We start from the raw sequence: 22,346 nt of genomic DNA on the forward strand, positions 1-22,346 counted from the left end.
AAGTAAGAGGAATGACAGCTTTTATCCACGATGTGGCCCCTTCGGGTATAAAGCTGTTCATAACCATTAGATAAAATATGGCCACATGTGCCAATTTGGGTAAAAACATCCAACAATCAAAGGTGGATGGGGGCAGTCCCCCAATGGTAGACATCATTAAAAATTGGCAAGGGAAAGAGGGAGAGGGCAGGTTAAAACTTTTTTGGTCATTTCTGATAAGAAGCAGGAAGCTTTTATATTGGCTTTTAAGAGTGATATCAGTGAGGGAACAAGTTCAACAGCTGCAATAAATTTCTACAAAGAGGGCATCCCACTAGGTGGCATCTTACATAAAGGCTACAAGTACCAAGAGTGGGCAGAGTAGTTGACCAGTAAGGTATACCAAGCCATGGTTGCATCTTGGTCTCATCTTAGTAGGAGGGATCTTAGTAGGGGGATCAAAAGACTCCAGCCAGCAAATCTAGATTGTGCAGATGTGGAGATAAGTTAGAAGGAAATTCCAGTGATATGACACAAATGGTTTGTAGATCTGATAGCCAAGTCAGAAGGCAATTTTGAGTCAAAGCTATTGGTTGACTATTGTCAGCGATGAGGTTTAAAGGCCAGGAGCATGTTTGTCCATCAGGCTCTTGCCTAGATTTGGAATGCAAGAAGGATGGGTGGGCTGTTGCCAGGGGTCTGTTGTGGTTGGAGACTGTCTCCCTTTTATTGCCTATATTTTACATTTACATTTTTTATTTACATATGCTTTTAGTTCCCCTAGGGTAACTGACCAAGTAAATGTTTGTACAATACAATAAACTGTAATACTACTTTATTGCAGCCTAATGCTTTTTAACAGCCCTTATAATAATTATAATAATTTGGCTATTCCAGGTGTACTCAGAGTACTGAAATAGCAGACATTAGGGGAACATGTATCATTGTTGCTTTGGTGAGCAAGTTCCATTTTTTTTTTTTTTTTGCTTTAGTTTTTCTTGATGAAAGAAATTACATTTTTTAATTAAACAGCTGTGATCAGAGTTATCTCTAATTTTGACCACAAACACAGTTGTATTACACAGCTGGCACCTGCCCACCATTTTCACTTTCTTAATTCATAACATACGTGTATGTGATATGTCAGGAAGGGTATTACAGGAAAAAACTTTTACATATATATATATCAACTGGCTCCAGAAAGTTAAACAAATTTGTAAATTACTTCTATTAAAAAATCTTAATAATTTCAATAATTATCAGCTGCTGACGTTGAGTTGTTCTTTTCTGTCTGGCTCTCTGCTGACATCTCTGCTTGTCTCGGGAATTGCACAGAGTAGAAAAGTTTTGCTATGGGGATTTGCTTCTACTCTAGACAGTTCCCGAGACACGTGTCATCAGCGAGCACTTAGACAGAAAAGAACAACTCAGCTTCTGCATGTCATAAGTACTGAAAGGATTAAGATTTTTTATAGAAGTAATTTACAAATCTGTTTAAAGGGGTACTCCGGTGAAAACCTTTTTTCTTTTAAATCAACTGGTGGCAGAAAGTTAAACATATTTGTAAATTACTTCTATTAAAAAATCTTAATCCTTCCAGTACTTATTAGCTGCTGAATGCTACAGAGGAAATTCCTTTCTTTTTGGAACACTGATGACATCACGAGCACGGTGCTCTCTGCTGACATCTCTGTCCATTTTAGCAACCATGCATAGCAGATGCATGCTAAGGGCAACATGGTGGCTCAGTGGTTAGCACTGCTGCCTTGCAGTGCTGGGGACTTGGGTTCAAATCCCACTAAGGACAACAATAAATAAAGTGTTATTATTATTATAATAACGTCAGCAGAGAGAACTGTGCTCGTGATGTCATCAGAGAGCATTCCAAAAAGAAAGAATTTCCTCTGTAGTATTCAGCAGCTAATAAGTACAGGAAGGATTAAGATTTTTTAATAGAAGTAATTTACAAATATGTTTAACTTTCTGCCACCAGTTGATTTAAAAGAAAAAAGGTTTTCACCGGAGTACCCCTTTAACTTTAAGTTTTTTTCCTGGATAACCCCTTTAATAGTATACATACTAGTATGAAAACACATAACAATAATTAAAACACAGAAAATTGCCATGCTTTCCAAACCAATTAATACAAACCAATTAGCAAAAACAGCTGCATAAAATAAAAAAAATTGTCAAAAATATATAGTTTTTTAACCTCTGCATGCGTTTTTTTAAACACACTAAAACTGCATATGTGAAAATACCCAAACACTACATCATTACAAGCAATTATATACTGTACATGGCAAAATATATTTCCTTGTCACAGCTTACTGGAGTTTCTCTGAAGTAGCACGTAGATTCAAATGATTTTTCTTTTTTTTTTTTTTTTTACATTAATTGAAGTTGATTTATATGTGTATTTTAAATTTTAAACAATATAAAGTTACATATTTAATGTTTTGTTTTTAAACACAATTAGAAAATAATATATAAATATATACATATTTCAAATGCAACACAGACAACACATTCATTTAAGCCCATTTATGCACATTAGTAACACACCATGTGGCAGAAAGACTAGGACTACAAGAAGCCCCCTTGGCGATATATTTTATGTTAAATCCCTAATGGCCTCTCAATATCTGCAGAATATGCACAAAAGTCCAGGGTCTGAAGCTATAGACATGAATGGTTATTTATTTGCTAAACGAGAGCCCTATGTTTAATGTTCCTTAGATATAAGGTAGCCAAGTACATTCCAACAGCTCCATACATCATTTATTTTATATACCCTAACTTCTCACAATAGGAAGCTCCTTCTGAAGAGCGATGCGAGAGGCACCAAATCCTATTTTCAGTCATACAAAATTACTTAAACATTCAATGATATGACATTTGTGAAAAGAAACAATTTATTTGACAAACTTTTAGCTTTTTCCAAGTGGAGAAAGTTTGTTGTTTAGCTGTATTAAATCAGTGTGATGGCTTTATTGTTACATATTAACATTACACAATCTTTCTCAGTTGTTCAGCGCTAACAGTATTCAGAATTGTCATACATTTTCGAGATGTGATAAATTGTATAAAAGGAACTTGACCCCCAAAAAAGTGAAGCACCTCCAAAGAAAATAACTAAGGTTACTTAACCACTTGGGGATAAAGCCCATTTTGACCCTAAGGACGAGAGCATGTTTTGCAAATTTGACCACTATCACTTTAAGCATTAATAACTCTGGGATGCTTTTATTTATAAATTTGATTCCTAGATAGTTTTTTCGTGATATATTCTACTTTATGTTAGTGGTAAATTTTAATCGATACTTGCATAATTTCTTGGTGAAAAATTCCAAAATTTCAGGAAAAATTTGTAAGGAAAATGGACACTTCAAATAAATTACATATTGATTCATATATACAATATGTCTACTTTATGTTGGCATCATAAAGTTGACATCTTTTAACTTTTTGAAGACATTAGAGAGCTTCAAAGTTCAGCAGCAATTTTAAAATTTTTCACAGAAATTTCAAAATCAGAATTTTTCAGGGGTCAGTTAAGATTTGAAGTGAATTTTAGGGTCTTTATGTTGGAAATCCCCTATAATAGACCCCATTAGGAAAACTGCACCCTTCAAAGTATTCCAAATGACATTCAAAAAGTTTGTTAACCCTTTAGGTGTTTCACAGGAATAGCAGCAAAATGCAGGAGAAAAATGTAATTCTCAATTTTTTACACTAACATGGTATTGTTGCCCCATTTTTTTTTTTTTACATGGGGTAAAAGGTAAAAAGGCCCCCCAAAACTTGTAATTCAATTTCTCTCAAGTAAGGAAATACCTCATATGTGGATGTAAAGTGCTCTGTGAGTGCACTAGAGGGCTCAGAAGGGAAGGAGCGACACTGGGCTTTTGGAGGGCAAATTTTGCTGAAATAGTTTTTGGGGGCATGTCGCATTTAGGAAGCCCCCACGATGCCAGAACAGTAAAGAAAAAAAAAACACATGGCACCCTATTTTGGAAACTACACCCCTCAAGGAACATAACAAGGGTGCAAAGTGAGCCTTTATACCCCACAGGTGATTGACAAACTTTTGTTAAAATGGGACGTGAAAATAAAAAATTAGATTTTTAACACTAAAATGCTGGTGTTACCCCAAACTTTTCATTTTCACAAGGAGTAATAGGAGAAAAAGCCCCCAAAAATTTCTGAGTATGGAAATACCTCATAAGTGGATATAAAGTGCTCTGCGGGCAAACTACAATGCTCAGAAGAGAAGGAGCGCTACTGAGCTTTTGGAGAGAGAATTTGGTTGGAATGGAAGTCGGGGGCCATGTGCGCTTACAAAGCCCCCATGTGCCCCCATTTTGGAAACTAAACCCCTCACGGAATGTAATAAGGGGTGCAGTGAGCATTTACACCCCACTGGCATTTGACAGAACTTTGGAACAGTGGGCTTTCCAAATGAAAAATTTACGGACTCAAGAGAAATTGCGTTATACATTTTGGGAGTCTTTTTCTCCTTTTACCTCTTGTGAAAATGAAAAGTATGGGGCAACACCAGCATGTTAGTTTAATTTTTTTTTACACTAACAGCCTGGTGTAGCCCCTAACTTTATCTTTCTATCTATCTATCATAAGAGGGAAAAATGAGAAAAAAAAAATTTGTTAGGCAATTTCTTCCGAGTACGGAAATACCTCATATGTGGCACTAAACTGTTGCCTTGAAATACGACAGGGCAAGTGAGAGAGTGCCATGCGCATTTGAGGCCTTAATTAGGGATTTGCATAGGGGCTGACCCAGAAACAAGCATGGCGCTTGCCTCCACTAAAATTACCCTACGGCAGTGTTTCTCAAACAGGGTTCCTCCAGCTGTTGGAAAACTCCCAGAATGCCAGGACAGTCAATGACTGTCCAGCAATGCTGGTAATTGTTGTCTTGCAACAGCTGGAGGCTCCGTTTAGGAATCCGTGCCGTGTTTTTATTGGGAGGGGGTGTAACTGTGTAGGGGAGTGTGTTTGTAGTGTTTTACTTTTTATTTTGTGCTGGTGTAGTGTAGTGTTTTTAGGGTACATTCACACGGGCGGGGATTCACAGTGGGTTTCCCGCTTCGAGTTTGAGCTGCAGCGGTAAATTTGCTGCAGCTCAAACTTGTAGAAGGAAACTCACTGTAAACCCCCACAATGTGATTGTACCCTGTACATTCACATGGGGGGGGGGGAGGGGGGGAACATCCAGCTATTGCAACACTACAACTCCCAGAATGACTGACTGTACATGCTGGGAGTTGTAGTTTTGCCACAGCTGTAGGCACACTGGGGGAGGGGGAACCACTGAGTTAGGAAACAGACTCTAGCTCAGTGTTTCCCAACCCGTGTACCTCCAGCTGTTGCAAAACTACAACTCCCAGCATGCACGGTCTGTAAGTGCATTCTGGGAGTTGTAGTTTTGCAACAGCTGGAGGCTATGGGTTGGGAGACACTGAGTTAGGAAACACTCTAGCTCAGTGTTTCCCAACCAGTGTACCTAAAGCTGTTGCTAAACTACAACTCCATGCATGCACTGACAGCCAAAAGGCATGCTAGAAGTTGTTGCTATGCAACAACTGAAGAAGAACAGTTTGGAGACCATTCGGCTCCACCATTCACTAACCTTACACACACGCTGTGAGTACACAGCGTGTGAGCTGTGGGGACGAGATCCACTAAAGGCCGGCGCGATGACGTCACATCATCGCGCCGGCGCCTGGAGGACCCGTCACCGCGGCCTGCATACTGTAAGTAAGGGTATGCTCAGGGCCCAGGGGATTAGGGAAACAGGATATGCGCCACTGTTAGGAGGAGGGGGGTCAGAGAAAAGGGAATATTTAATGGGGGTCTGCAGAGCAAAGCACAGGGGGCATTATATGTGAAGAGCACATGACAGGGGGGGCCCCCTGTCCTGTGTCCTTCACATATAATGTTCCATGTGCTGTGCCCCTCACATAATGCCCCCTGTGCTGTGTCACACATATAAATTATATGTCTGGGGCACACAGCACAGGGGGCATTATATGTGTGGGGCACAGCACAGGGGGGGCATTATATGATATAATTCCCCCCTGTCCTGTGCCCCTCACATATAATGCCCCCTGTGCTGTGCCCCTCACATATAATGCCCCCTGTGCTGTGCCACACATATAAATTATATGTGTGGGGCACAGCACAGGGGGCATTATATGTGTGGGGCACAGCACAGGGGGGCATTATATGATACAATGCCCCCTGTTCTGTGCCCCACACTTATAATGCCCCCTGTGCTGTGCCCCTCACATATATTGCCCCCTGTGCTGTTCCCCTCACATATATTGCCCCCTGTGCTGTGTCCCACACATATAATGCCCCCTGTGCTGTGCCCCTCACATATAATTCCCCATCATGCGCCCCTCATATATAATGCCCCCATCATGCGCCCCTCACATATAATGCCCTCTGTGCTGTGCCCCTCACATATAATGCTCCTGTCATGTGCCCCTCACATATAATGCCCCCATTCTTTGCCCCTCACATATAATGCCCCCATCATGCGCCCCTCATATATAATGCCCCCTGTGCTGTGCCCTTCACATATAATGCCCCCATCATGTGCCCCTCACATATAATGCCCCCTGTGCTGTGCCCCTCACATATAATTCCCCCATCATGCGCCCCTCACATATAATGCCCCCTGTGCTGTGCCCCTCACATATAATGTTCCTGTCATGTGCTCCAAACATATAATGCCCCCTGTGCTGTGCCCCTCACATATAATGCCTCCTGAGGGGACAGGACATGGGGCTTTATATGTGAAGGGCACAGTACAGGGGGCATTATATGTGAGGGGCGCATGATAGGGGCATTATATGTGAGGGGCACAGCACAGGGGGCATTATATGTGCGGGACGCATGATGGGGGCATTATATGTGCGGGACGCGTGATGGGGGCTTTATATATGAGGGGCGCATGATGGAGGCATTATATGTGAGGGGCAAAGAATGGGGGCATTATATGTGAAGGGCACAGCACAGGGGGCATTAAATGTGTGGGGCACATGACAGGAGCATTATATGTGAGGGGCACAGCACAGAGGGCATTATTATGTGGGGGGAACAGGACGGGTCATAATTATTATATGTAGGGGCACAAGATGGGGCATTATTACTATATGTGAAGGCACAGAGTGTTTTGCCTTTCAGAAGTATAGTGTATATTATGAGGAATTTCTGGGGTGGTACGTTTTTTAGGGGCCACAATACATTATGGTATTTTACTCAGAGGGTGCACTGCACAGCAAGTTATATTCAGAAAATGCACTGTGTGGTAATATTAGATTTAGAGGGCACAGTGTGTGTTAGTATTATATTCAGTGGGTACAGTGTGTGATAGTATTATATTTAGAGGGTGCAGTGTGTGATATTATTATATTTAGAGGGTGCAGTGTGTGATAGTATTATATTCAAAGGGTGCAGTGTTTGGTAGTATTAAATTTAGAGGGCGCAGTGTGTGGTAGTATTATATTCAGAGGGTGCAGTGTGCGGTAGTATTATATTCAGAGAGTGCAGTGTGTGGTAGTATTATATTTAGAGGGCACAGTGTGTGATAGTATTATATTCAGAGGGTGCAGTGTGTGATGGTATTATATTCAGAGGGTACAGTGTATGGCCGTATTATATTCAGAGGGTACAGTGTGTTGTATATTCAGGGGGTACAGTGTGTCAGAATTATATTCAGAGGGTGTGTGCCAGTATTATATTCAAAGAATACAGTGTTTGGCAGTATTATAATAATTATTGTTTTCATATAGAGGATCAGAATGCGCTGACATAGTGAGGAGACGTCTGGGCATAAAGTTCTGCAGAGAGAAGATTTAGCTCGAACAAATCCTGGTGGTATGTACCAGCTGAATTAGATAAGGAAAGACTATAGAGAAGACGTCACCTGTAATCACTGATATCATTGTGTATTCTCCTCACTATAGAGAAGACGTCACCTGTAGTCACTGATATCATTGTGTATTATCCTCACTATAGAGAAGACGTCATCTGTAATCACTGATATCATTGTGTATTCTCCTCACTATAGAGAAGACGTCACCCATAGTCACTGATATCATTGTGTATTCTCCTCACTATAGAGAAGACGTCACCTGTAATCACTGATCTCTATAGTGAGGAGAATACACAATGATATCAGTGATTACAGGTGACGTCTTCTCTATAGTGAGGAGAATACACAATGATATCAGTGATTACAGGTGACTTCTTCTCTATAGTGAGGAGAATACACAATGGTATCAGTGATTACAGGGGACGTCTTCTCTATAGTGAGGAGAATACACAATGATATCAGTGATTACAGGTGACGTCTTCTCTATAGTGAGGAGAATGCACAATGATAAGACGTCACCTGTAGTCACTGATATCACTGTGTATTCTCCTCACTATAGAGGAGACTTCACCTGTAATCACTGATATCATTGTGTATTCTCCTCACTATGTCCCATCAGAGCTGGAGTTACTTGTAAGTTCTGCAGTTATGATGGGTGAAACAACAACTCCCAGCATCCCCTTACCACTGCTTAGGTCATACTGGGAGCTGTAGTTTTAAATGGTAAAAATTGCCCATTCTGTGGCAATTGGTATATTTGATTATTATTCTGACATATGAGCACGGCCTAAGAGTCTTAAACAAGGTTAGGACTGTATGATACATTTAATAATATTGTAAGTTCCGTAATCTTATTTTCTGTCCGCCAACACAAAATACTCTAATAGTGCCCCTCCCGAGACTCGACTCTGGATCCGCCCCTGCTCCAGATGTTGCAAAACTACAACTACAAGCATGCCCAGACTGTCTAGGCATTCTGGGAGTTGTAGTTCGGCAACATCTGAAGGGCTAAATGTTACAGTATCTGAATTAGTTATCAATGTGGTTTTACTGGTCCTTTTCAAGCTTACTTATATTCTCTAAGGGCTCATCCACACTATTCACTGAAGATTTCCAAAGACATTGGAGGAGAATTATCAATGTTGGTGTAAGGTAGTATAGATTTTACCCATGTTTGCTTAGTGAATTTTTTGCACAGTTTCTCCCATTTTACCAAAATGGCACAGAAGACTTGATCAATTTTGCAGAAACCAATGAGCTGCAGAGATTGATTGAAGTTTAGTGCTCTGGCAACTGACACATTTGTACGTGTCTTATTAGGTGCTGTAGGTTTGCACAAAAAAGTAAGCTATGTGCAATAGTTGCATGCAAAAAACTATTTACCCCAAACAATACACTGGTTTGAAAAATGCTTCATAAAAAGAATGCACAAAAAAACAATGGCAACTGTGCCAAATTTGGTGCATAATAAACACCAGAAAAATGGTGTACTTCATAATTGTCCTCCATTAAATGCAGATTGTGGAGGTGGCTGCTGTAAGTAGGCACTGCCTCCTTCTCATTGACAACCTTCTCTGCAGGCATGTGCCACCAGAAGCTTTGATGCTACCCCTTAGAGTCTCTCGCTCTCTGATCCCCCTTACAGACTTGACTTATCTGATCATGCAACCAGCACGCAGCATGCAAGGCTGCACTGCTCTGTAATACACAACACACAGACCAAAAGACTGACGCTGTTCTCTCAATAGTCAAACTATTTCCACATATTTTGCCACTTCTCTTCATTGCTATGAATCCCACCGTTATATGCTTTCTGGCATGACATAAAGAGTGCACACAGGATGAAGCCAACTCTACCCATTCCATTTTCTCTCAAGCTACATCTAGATGGGTGAAAGAATGCTAGCCCCTTAATGTTTGGGTGGGTAACAGAGTATTTGACTGTGGTTGCCTGAATAAGTGAAAGAAACATTATTCTTTGCACCTTTAAAGGGTACCTCTCATCAAATAAACTTTTGATATATTTTAGATTAATGAATGTTGAATAACTTTCCAATAGCATGTTAATGAAAAATATGCTTCTTTCTATTGTATTTTTCCCGATCAGTCCTGTCAGCAAGCATTTCTGACTCATGCTGGAGTCCTAAACACTCAGAGCTGCCAGCCTGCTTTGTTCACAGCCAAGCAGGCTGTGAACAAAGCAGGCTGGCAGCTCTGAGTGTTCTCCTTTGTGAACAAAGCAGACTGGCAGCTCGTAGTGTTTAGGACTCCAGCATGAGTCTGAAATGCTTGCTGCCAGGACTGGTAGGGAGACCCCTAGTGGTAATTTCTTCAAAGTGGAAAATTAAATAGAAAGAAGCATATTTTTTAATAACATGCAATTGTGAAGTTATTCTGTATACATTAATCTATAATATATCAAAAGTTTTTTTGATGAGAGGTACCCTTTAACATCTCAAAAACACAATTAAGTCTGATATAAAAAAAACAATAATTATATTTTTTTATTTGAGCAGAGGATTCCAACCTATTTCATCCATATTCCCTAATAAGGACTGTGAATATAGGTTTTATAATGAAGATGACTATTTTAGCCCCTTCACTACACACCAGGAATATTGGAATTTAACCCTTTAGCACCTTACTCCCTCCTGTTTGTTGACATTAAATCCTGCAAACCCACACTCAGCTACTGCCTTTGTAAATGCTACACTATTAGTGTAGGAAGGGACACTTTTACAATTTAACCTATTCGCTAATCTATTAACCCTTTTACGGCCCTAGGTCACTAAGGCTGCAACCCCTTTAAAACTCTATTTCATCAGAAATGTTTTCATTAACCACATCACTACCATAGAGCAACAAGTAAATAGAAGTTCATCTTAGTATACGAGTAAATGGTTTAAAAAGTAAAATTTGTTCTTACCTCCAATGACATGTGCATTGTTGTAATGGCTACTTTTATGTCACCATCAGACAATTCTTTGAATTCTTTGAGTAAGATATCTTCAACACTTGAACCTGTCCATGATATATTTCATTAGTAAAATATTAAATAACTGTGAGAAAGCAAATAAAGAACTTTTAAATTATTACGTTATTAAAGAAACTCTGAATAAAATAAATTCAGCTATGCTTCAGTCTTAAAAGTATATATATATATATATATATATATATATATATATATATATATCTTCAAACAGATCTATGCTATAAAAAAATATTGCTAACCATAAAAAAAACTGTAAATATACCAAATCAGTTGTGTATGGTGGATGTGGTAACCCTGTATTTTTTTTTTGTATGATATAATTTAGGTTTTCCATTAATTATTATTATTTTCTTTATTAAGTAACATAGTGAAGCATAAAATATCTACTAATTGTTTATTTGTTGTAAAGCATAATCAAACAGAAATAACTATAAACTTGCATGATAATTATTCTCTTGGAAGGAAAGCAATCGCATCCTTATCTGCTAATTATTTCTATGTAGATATTTATTTGTATTTGATCTATTAAGTCAATCAAGCAACGCTATTTAATTGTTATTCTTGATACAAAAGACATTTAGTGAGTCAATCGGCAGAAGATGATAAACATGCATGGCAAGTGCTTAAAGCAATAAAAAGTATTGTAAAAATAGAGTAAAACATTAAAATATAGGCGCACTGGGCTACTTACTCAATGTGTTCACAATAGATAAACAAAATAAATAAATATATAAATAAAACAGTTGGTCTAGTTGCTAATAATATTTCAAAGTCCCCAAACCATACAAAATCTATGACTACATATATTACCTACTTTCACCTAAAAACTGCAGGAAAACCTTTTGTATGAGTACTCACATTATCAGTTCACTGACAATGAAAAACTATTAACAAATCACGAAATATTTAAAGCATATAGGGATGAAAGGCATATGTGGAGAACTATTTATTTAACAACAAAACATTTACAGACAGTATGTAGTACTATGGACTTAAAGTACTATGGAATTTATAGTCCTGTAAATACATGTTCCTGCTGTATCCTTTAGTATGTAAATCCTATCCTCGAGAACGTTTATATACTATATGATATTGTCGCTAGTAGCAATCAAAAGTCAACTACAAATCTAGAGCAAATATATTTACAAAGCAAAAAGCCCTACATAGCCCTAGTAAGACGACTAAAATGTGTCAATTACAAAAAGGCAACCTCAACAGAGGCGTTACTCATTAGCCCCCACAGTGAAGATAGGAATATCACTTGTTTGTATTCTGACAGTAAATTGAACTGGAGTAATGCAAACGGCAGAATAAAATACTTCTACTTGAACAACTAATAGAAAATTAATATATCTCATGCCCAAAGAAGACCGAAAAATAATTTAGAGAAATCCACATCAATCTAAATACCTGGCTAGGCCCCAAAAGCCTCTAGGCCCCAGGGCAGCTGTTGTGGTTGCTATGGCTGTAATTAAACCCACGAACATGTTCAACACTCAAAGTTATCATACTATATTTTGTATCCCAAAACTTTATTGAAAGCAGTGGTGACGGTAGCATTTGGCATCCATTGTGCATGTCCTGAATTGCTTGAAAAAAAGAAAAGAAAAAGCTGGCAACTATAAAGTGATGCACTCAAAAAGCAAATAATTGCATAAATAATTCATCTTTATTCATCAATTAAACATACAAAAAAAGAGAGCGTACAAACAATTTAAACCATTTAAAAACAATAAGTCTGGCGGAGGAGTGTAGTCCTTCAACGCCCACCCCGTACTGGAAAGGAGATAGGACTCCTGAGGAAGCCTCTGTTGCTGGAGGTGGAACGCGTGGGGTCAGCTTTCCCCTGTACTGAGATGCAGGAAGTTCTGGCCTTGATTTAGATACAGCCCCCCACTGGTGATATCCTCCTACATATACCTGACTGACTTGCTATGCATGACACTCTATATCTACTTTTATCTATTTTTCATGCATTGGTGATTTTTGCTGCTACTGTCAGTAGATATTGTAATAACTTATAAAGTGTATACTTTGGAATGTTTCTGGTTTACATACTTTCAGCACCAGGTTATTATTATTTTTTATTGGATTACATTGGATTATATAGATGTAGTTTGTATAGGGGTATTCTATGGGATACTTATGGTACATGGTCCTAGGTATTAGTTCATGTTCAGGACAGTCTGTAATTTCTTGTTGGGCTATTTCTCCTTTCCAGTACGGGGTGGGCGTTGATAGACTACACTCCTCTGCCAGACTTATTGTTTTTAAATGGTTTTAATTGTTTGTACGCTCTCTTTTTATTTGCATGTTTAATTGATGAATAAAGATAAATTGTGTATATGATTATTTGCTTTTGGAGTGCATCACTTTATAGTTGCTACCTTTTTATTTTTTCATGCTACATGTGGCAGCTGATTGCACCCAGCTTGTGGTCAATATTATAGGTGGTGTCCATCGTTTTTTGCTATTACATGTCCTGAATGGCTGACTTAATATCTAATATTCCCAGGCAATTCCCACATACAACTGTATCTGTATCCATAGGATCCAGATATAGTTGAATATTATGGTGAAGCAGGGAGCTGTCGGCTCTGTGCCCCATCATTCACTGATTCCACTGCCAGAAATCTGAGGCACTCAGTACTTAACAATGGAATGCATTTAGGTGAGTGTTCGGTATATACAGTCATGGTTGTAAATGTTGGCTTTTCTCACAGAAAAGGATTGCAGTAACACATGTTTTGCTATACACATGTTTATTCCCTTTGTGTGTATTGGAACTAAACCAAAAAAGGGAGGGAAAAAATCAAATTGGACATAATGTCACACCAAACTCCAAAAAGGGTCTGGACAAAATAATTGGTACCCTTATCTTAATATTTGGTTGCTCACCCTTTGGAAAAAATAACTGAAATCAGTAGCTTACTATAACCATCAGCAAGCTTCTTACACCTCTCAGCCGGAATGTTGGACAACCCTTCCTTTGCAAACTGCTCCAGGTCTCTCTTGTTGGAAGGGAGCCTTTTCCCAACAGCAATTTTAAGATCTCTCCACAGGTGTTCAAGGGGATTTAGTTCTGGACTCATTGCTGGCCACTTCAGAACTCTCCAGCGCTTTGTTGCCATCCATTTCTGGGTGCTTTTTGACGTATGTTTGGGGTCATTGTCCTGCTGGAAGACCCAAGATGAAAACCCGGCTTTCTGACATTGGGCTGTACAATCTGACCCAAAACCTGCTGGTAATCCTCAGATTTCATGATGCCTTGCACACAGTCAAGGCACCCAGTGCCAGAGGTAGCAAGACAACCCCAAAACATCATTGAACCTCCACCATATTTCACTGTAGGCACTGGGTTCTTTTCTTTGTAGGCCTCATTCCTCATTCCTGCAGGACAGCTTGAATATCTTTGGAACTTGTTTGGGGCTGCTTATCCACCATCCGGACTATCCTGCATTGACACCTTGCATCAATTTTTCTCTTCCGTCCACGCCCAGGGAGATTAGCTACAGTTCCATGGGTTGCAAACTTCTTGATAATGTTGTGCACTGTGGACAAAGGCAAATCTAGATCTCTGGAGATGAACTTGTAACCTTGAGATTATTGATATTTTTCCACAATTTTGGTTCTCAAGTCCTCAGACAGTTCTCTTCTCTTCTTTCTGATGCCCATGCTTAGTGTGGCAACACAGACACACAATGCAAAGATTAAGTGAACTTCTCTCCTTTTTATTTGCTTTCAAGTGTGATATTTATATTGCCCACACCTGTTACTTGCACCAGGGGAGTTTAAAGGAGCATCACATGCTTGAAACAATCTTATTTTTCCACAATTTTGAAAGGATGCCAATAATTTTGTCCAGCCCATTTTTGGAGTTTGGTGTGACATTGTTACGCCTAGCGCTCCGGGTCCCCGCTCCTCCCCGGAGCGCTTACGGCGTCTCTCTCTCCGCAGCGCCCCGGTCGGTCCCGCTGACCGGGAGCGCTGCACTGTCATGGCCGTCGGGGATGCGATTCGCACAGCGGGACGCACCCGCTCGCGAATCGCATCCCAGGTCACTTACCCGTTCCCGTCCCCTGCTGTCATGTGCTGGCGCGCGCGGCTCCGCTCTCTAGGGCGCGCGCGCGCCAGCTCCCTGAGACTTAAAGGGCCAGTGCACCAATGATTGGTGTCTGGCCCAATTAGCTTAATTGGCTTCCACCTGCTCCCAGACTATATCTGATCTCTGCCCCTGCACTCCCCTGCCGGATCTTGTTGCCTTAGAGCCTAGTGAAAGCGTTACTGTGTTTGTCCATACTGTGTACTTGACCTCCTGCTATTACCTTATTGACTACGATCCTTGCTGCCTGCCCCGACCTTCTGCTACGTCCGACCTTGCTTCTGTCTACTCCCTTGTACCGTGCCTATCTTCAGCAGTCAGAGAGGTTGAGCCGTTGCTATTGGATACGACCTGGTCACTACCGCCGCAGCAAGACCATCCCGCTTTGCGGCGGGCTCTGGTGAACACCAGTAGTGACTTAGAACCGGTCCACTAGCACGGTCCACGCCAATCCCTCTCTGGCACAGAGGATCCACCTCCTGCCAGCCGGCATCGTGACAGTAGATCCGGCCATGGATCCCGCTGAGGTTCCCCTGCCAGCTATCTCTGATCTCACCACGGTGGTCGCCCAGCAATCCCGACAGATCGCCCATCTAACCCACCAGCTGTCGGAAGTGTCCACCATGGTGCAGCAACTTCAGTCGCAACTTCTGCCTCTGCTACAGCAGCAACCATCTCCTCCGCCAGCTCCTGCACCCCTTCCGCAGCGAGTGGCCACTCCTAGCCTCCGCTTGTCCCTGCCGGACAAATTTGATGGGGACTCTAAGTTTTGCCGTGGCTTTCTTTCGCAATGTTCCCTGCACTTGGAGATGATGTCGGACCAGTTTCCTACTGAAAGGTCTAAGGTGGCTTTCGTAGTCAGCCTTCTGTCTGGAAAAGCCCTGTCATGGGCCACACCGCTCTGGGACCGCGATGACCCCGCCACTGCCTCTGTACACTCCTTCTTCTCGGAAATTCGAAGTGTCTTTGAGGAACCTGCCCGAGCCTCTTCTGCTGAGACTGCCCTGCTGAACCTGGTCCAGGGTAATTCTTCCGTTGGCGAGTACGCCATACAATTCCGTACTCTTGCTTCTGAACTATCCTGGAATAATGAGGCCCTCTGCGCGACCTTTAAAAAAGGCCTATCCAGCAACATTAAAGATGTTCTGGCCGCACGAGAAATTCCTGCTAACCTGCATGAACTCATTCATCTAGCCACTCGCATTGACATGCGTTTTTCTGAGAGACATCAAGAGCTCCGCCAGGAAAAAGACTTAGATCTTTGGGCACCTCTCCCACAGTCTCCGTTGCAATCTACGCCTAGGCCTCCCGCCGAGGAGGCCATGCAAGTGGATCGGTCTCGCCTGACCCAGGAGGAGAGGAATCGCCGTAGGGAAGAAAATCTTTGTCTGTACTGTGCCAGTACCGAACATTTCTTGGTGGATTGCCCTATCCGTCCTCCACGTCTGGGAAACGCACGCTCGCACCCAGCTCTCGTGGGTGTGGCGTCTCTTGATTCAAAGTCGGCTTCTCCACGTCTCACGGTGCCCGTGCGGATTTCTCCTTCAGCCAACTCCTCCCTCTCAGCCGTGGCCTGCCTGGACTCTGGTGCCTCTGGGAATTTTATTCGGGAGTCCTTGGTGAATAAATTCCGCATCCCGGTGACCCGTCTCGTCAAGCCACTCTACATTTCCGCGGTCAACGGAGTCAGGTTGGATTGCACCGTGCGTTACCGCACGGAGCCCCTCCTAATGTGCATCGGACCTCATCACGAAAAAATTGCGTTTTTGGTCCTCTCCAATTGCACTTCCGAAATTCTCCTTGGACTACCCTGGCTTCAACACCATTCCCCAACCCTGGATTGGTCCACAGGGGAGATCAAGAGCTGGGGTACCTCTTGTTTCAAGGACTGCCTTAAACCGGTTCCCAGTACTCCCTGCCGTGACCCTGTGGTTCCCCCTGTATCCGGTCTCCCTAAGGTCTTTATGGACTCTGCCTGCCATAAGAAGTGCCTCTCCCCCCCTCCCAGTCCAGTCAGGCAAGCCTCGGTGCCTCCTCATGGCCCCCGTCCTGGTGTCACACTGCCCCGTGCCAGGCCTCGCCCTCTGCCCTCCCTCCCCATTCCCACTCCTGCTGTACTGCCTGCCGTTGAGGAATCCCTCCATTCTTTCCCGGTGTCCTCATCCCAGGGGAGGCAGTTACCGGACAAAGAGAAGGGGAGACCTAAGGGGGGGGGGGTACTGTTACGCCTAGCGCTCCGGGTCCCCGCTCCTCCCTGGAGCGCTTACGGCGTCTCTCTCTCCGCAGCGCCCCGGTCGGTCCCGCTGACCGGGAGCGCTGCACTGTCATGGCCGTCGGGGATGCGATTCGCACAGCGGGACGCGCCCGCTCGCGAATCGCATCCCAGGTCACTTACCCGTTCCCGTCCCCTGCTGTCATGTGCTGGCGCGCGCGCGCCAGCTCCCTGAGACTTAAAGGGCCAGTGCACCAATGATTGGTGCCTGGCCCAATTAGCTTAATTGGCTTCCACCTGCTCCCAGACTATATCTGATCTCTGCCCCTGCACTCCCCTGCCGGATCTTGTTGCCTTAGAGCCTAGTGAAAGCGTTACTGTGTTTGTCCATACTGTGTACTTGACCTCCTGCTATTACCTTATTGACTACGATCCTTGCTGCCTGCCCCGACCTTCTGCTATGTCCGACCTTGCTTCTGTCTACTCCCTTGTACCGTGCCTATCTTCAGCAGTCAGAGAGGTTGAGCCGTTGCTAGTGGATACGACCTGGTCACTACCGCCGCAGCAAGACCATCCCGCTTTGCGGCGGGCTCTGGTGAACACCAGTAGTGACTTAGAACCGGTCCACTAGCACGGTCCACGCCAATCCCTCTCTGGCACAGAGGATCCACCTCCTGCCAGCCGGCATCGTGACAGACATTATGTCCAATTAGCTTTTTTTCCTCCTTTTTTTTAGTTTAGTTCCAATAGACACCACAGGAATAAACATGTGTATAGCAAAACATGTGTTGCAATCCTTTTCTGTGAGAAATACTTAATTTTCTTGAAAAATGTTAGGGGTGCCAACATTTACAGCCATGACTGTACATATAGATTGTGACAGGTAAAATATGTCATAAGTAAAAGATCACACCTTGTGTATGAAGTTTTGTTTCCTGCAGACTGTTGATAATATCCTGTCTTGGCGGAAGCTCTGGAAATCTCTCCTCAAGAATGCATACAATTTCTTCTTGTTGCTCGGGTACCTTCTCATGGTCAGCAGATAAGCAGTTAAACAGAATGCTTCCTGAAAAAAAAACAATAACAATGCCTGATCATCTAGATGAGGAAATCTATTCATTCATCTATTTTGAGATCTATCATTCTCCATACCGTATAAAGAGTTTTGCTACAGATAAAAGATGTAATTTATATAGTCTGAATACATATATTACAATGACACAACATTAAGAAAAGACAATATTCACATTTATGACTCTATTTTGATCCCCACTGCTCGCTATTGGAATGGTTACATTGGCCATTCCGAGGGAAAAGAATGCTCATAATGGAGTTTTGATTATAGCTGTTTCAGATAATGGAAGGATAATGAAAGTTACATATTTCACCATCAAAATTGAATTATATAAACATTTTTTTTTGACCAGAGAACTCTTAAGTATGCAATCATAGGACACTGATCCATATTCATTGTCCACTGTAGGGCATGCGTGTCATTATCACCAACGCCATACCGCCCCAGGACACAAAGTTAAAACAACCATCAGAGCTGTTCCAGCCACCCAACTGATGTGCAGATAGCATCACTTAATATTCCTGTTTAGTTCTACAGTACAGCTAGCTCCTGCCTCTTTTTACATGTTCTTTTTTTAATATTCAATATAATGCTACTCTTTAACAAACGCATTGCTCCCTGCTTCCTTTATGAAGCCTCCTGTGGTCTTTTAAGGGATTGTTAACCAAAGAATAGATCATGGTCTTTCAGCATGAGGAGACTTAGCAACACTCCATTAAACTTTTCCCTGTAATATCAGGAGTAATCACTCACCTCTGAGTAGATAAGCAAGCTGAGGAGTAAGTAGCTCTGGTGCCTCCTTGAGAATCTCTTTTGTTACTAAGACAGAAGACGACTCAAGAGACTCCCGATCCCCATTACACTGTTTCTCTGGATTTATGACTTTTATGACCGATGGTGCCAAACCTTCATCTTCACTATGTAGGAAAGAGATGAAAATCTTCAGCAAATTTGAATAATTTGTAAAAAAAAAATTCATGAGCAATACAAAATAAATTATACAATTTTATTTAGATGACTATATAATGTAAGTCAAGTTACTTATCTTTTTATATAAATAATGTGGGGACAGTAAAGAGTCACAAAATGTTTTGGCAAACCCCTGTTTTGTGACTTTTTACAATCTTCTCTACTTACACAAAGAGGGCAGGAAGGGGGCACAGCCATGGCCTCTTCTCCCAACACACTTAGTACAATTTACACCTGTACACAGGCATAAATAGATGCACAAATTTAAGCCAGCGGTGAGCTGGCTAAGGTTTCTGTGCTTGGTACATGGGCAGCTTTAGAGATGCACATGCTCCTCAGTAAATCCAGCACAGTAAACAAAGTCAAAGGTTTACATAAGACGGGCGTGTGAACATTATTGTTGAGCGGCATAGGCCATATTCAAATTCGCGATATTTCACGAATATATGGACAAATATTCGTCATATATTCGCTAAATTCACATATTCGTGTTTTATTTTCGCATATGCAAACATTCGCATATGTGAAAATTTGCATATAAAAAAATTTGCAAATGCGAAAATTGACATGAGCGAAAATTTGCATATGTACATTTTCACATGTGCGAAAATTAGCATATGCACATTTTCACATATGCAAATGTTCCCATATGCGAAAATTCGCATGCCAGTCTCACACAATAGTATTAGAGCCTTCTTTACATCACACAAGCTGGAAGCAGAGAGGTATGATCACTGTGATGTGTATTGTGAATTCGCATTGCGAATATTCGCGAGCAACACTAGTGAACATATCTACAGTACAATGCAACAGTTTTAGTCAGGTTTGGGGGGTAAAAGGCTTTAAAGTAAGAATAATTTTAACAATAAAAGTATTGGTAGTTTATTTTTAATTATAAACAAAATGCAAAGTGAATGGGTAAAAAGAGAAACCTAAATCACCCTTTGCCTTTAAAACAGCATCAATTCTTCTAGGTAAACTTATACAAAGGCTGGTAGGATTATAGTCAGATATTTGATGATCCAATTATATAAAACAGGTGATAATGACTCATATTTTAATATGTAGCTTAAAACACAGGCATTAACTGACACTGAAACATTTATGTAGGAGGCTTAAAACTGGGTGAGGAACAGCCAGATTATGTCTTAAATGTAAGGTTATGAAAGACAGTAGAGATGAGCGAACTTTTGAAAAAATCAATTCGGCCTTTTTGCAGAATTTTCCAGAAAAATGTTGTTGGATATGACTTTATTCGCGGAAAATTTATATTAAAAATGTCTATTTCTGGCCAAAAGAGAGCCTCAATAGGGGTGTAGAACACTTTGCTTTGTTTTAACACGCATATGGAGTGTGCTGGGGTTGTGAAATAATACTGTTATTCAGAATAACATGCAGATTTCAGGCATCACTTTTATAATCACTGCCGAGGAGCGGCACAATGACAGAGCCTGGCATCAGTATGAGGAGACCATATAGTGGCTGAATGACACAGCATGGTGGTGTTGGCAGCATGAGGAGACCGTATAGTGGCTGAATGACACAGCCTGGAGTTGGCTGAAGCGTGAGGAGACCATATAGTGGCTGAAGCATGAGGAGACCATATAGTGGCTAAATTACACAGCGTGGAGGTGTTGGCAGCATGAGGAGACCATATAGTTGCTGAATGACGCAGCCTGGAGCTGGCAGCAGCATGAGTAGACACTAGAGCTTCACAATCCCTAAGATTAAAAGATGAATTTTTTTAATTTAAATTGAAGATTTCTGGTAGCTAGTGCTACCATAAAAATGTTTAGGCCCAGGCCCAGCAGCATCACTAAACCATATATTGGCTGAATGACACAGCCTGGAGGTGGCTGAAGCATGAGGAGACCATATGGTGGCTGAATGACACAGCCTGGAGTTGGCTGAAGCATAAGAAGACCATATAAAGGCTGAATGACACAGCCTGGAGTTGGCTGAAGCATGAGGAGACCATATAGTGTCTGAATGGTACAGTTTGGAGTTGGCAAAAGCATGAGGAGACCATTGAAATTTAAGATTTTGGGCTGTGCCATTCAGACATTGAAAATTAAAATTGAGGATTTTGAAAATGAAATTTTAACTCCCAAGTTTTAGTGTCCAGGGCCCCGGTGTGTGGGTACAAAGGACCAAATGTTACAAGGTGTCACATGTCACATGGCTGCAGAATGACAGAGCCTGGAGGTGGTATCAGTATGAGGATAATATCTAGTTGCTGAATAACACAGCCTGGAGCTGGCAGCAGTAGACACTAAGGCTTCACAATCCCTAAGATTAAAAGATGAATTTTGAAATTTAAATTGAAGATTTATGGTATCTAGTGCCACTATAAAAAATGTTTAGGCCCAGCCCCAGCAGCATCAGTAAACCATACATTGGCTAAATGACAAAGTCGGGAGGTGACTGAATCATGAGGAGACCCTATAGTGGCTGAATGGCACAGCCTAGAGGTGGCTGAAGCATGAGGATACCATATAGTGTCTGAATGGCACCGCCTGGAGTTGGCAGAAGCATGAGGAGACCATTGAAATTTAAGATATTTAAATTTAATATATTTAAATTTAAGATTTTAACATTTAAATTGAGGATTTTGAAATTGAAATTTTAACTCACAAGTTTTAGTGGACCGGGCCACAGCGTATGGGTACAAAGGACCAAATTTAACAAGGAGTTACATGTCCCATGGCAGCACAATGGCACAGCCTGGAGTTGGCTGAAGCATGAGGAGACCATATAGTGTCTGAATGGCACAGCCTGGAGCTGGCAACAGCATGAGTAGACATTAGGGCTTCACAATCCCTAAGATTAAAAGATGAATTTTGAAATTTAAATTGAATATTTATGCTAGCTAGTGCTACCATACATTTTTTTTAGGCCCAAGCCCAGCAACATCAATAAACCATATATTGGCTGAATGACACAGCCTTGACGTGGCTGAAGCATGAGGAGACCATATAGTGTCTGAATGGCACAGGCTGGAGCTGGCAACAGCATGAGTAGACATTAGAGCTTCACAATCCCTAAGATTAAAAGATGAATTTTGAAATTTAAATTGAATATTTATGCTAGCTAGTGCTACCATAAAAAAATTTT

At 41.6% G+C, this 22,346-nt stretch overlaps 1 protein-coding gene across 5 annotated transcripts in view; it reads right to left on the reverse strand.

The window, feature by feature from the left end:
- Window positions 1–22,346, reverse strand: part of PRUNE2 (prune homolog 2 with BCH domain) — a 315,426-nt gene that overhangs the window by 236,419 nt on the left and 56,661 nt on the right. For all 5 annotated transcript variants that reach the window (XM_056523470.1, XM_056523460.1, XM_056523444.1 and 2 more), the window contains exons 5-7: window positions 19,017–19,180; window positions 18,102–18,254; window positions 10,809–10,903 (exon numbers count right to left, since the gene is read on the reverse strand). In XM_056523470.1, coding sequence (XP_056379445.1) covers window positions 10,809–10,903; window positions 18,102–18,254; window positions 19,017–19,180 — 412 coding nt within the window. The remainder of the gene's footprint in view (window positions 1–10,808; window positions 10,904–18,101; window positions 18,255–19,016; window positions 19,181–22,346) is intronic.

The sequence above is a fragment of the Hyla sarda genome, chromosome 1, assembly GCF_029499605.1.
Source record: "Hyla sarda isolate aHylSar1 chromosome 1, aHylSar1.hap1, whole genome shotgun sequence".
Classification (NCBI taxonomy): Eukaryota; Metazoa; Chordata; class Amphibia; order Anura; family Hylidae; genus Hyla; species Hyla sarda.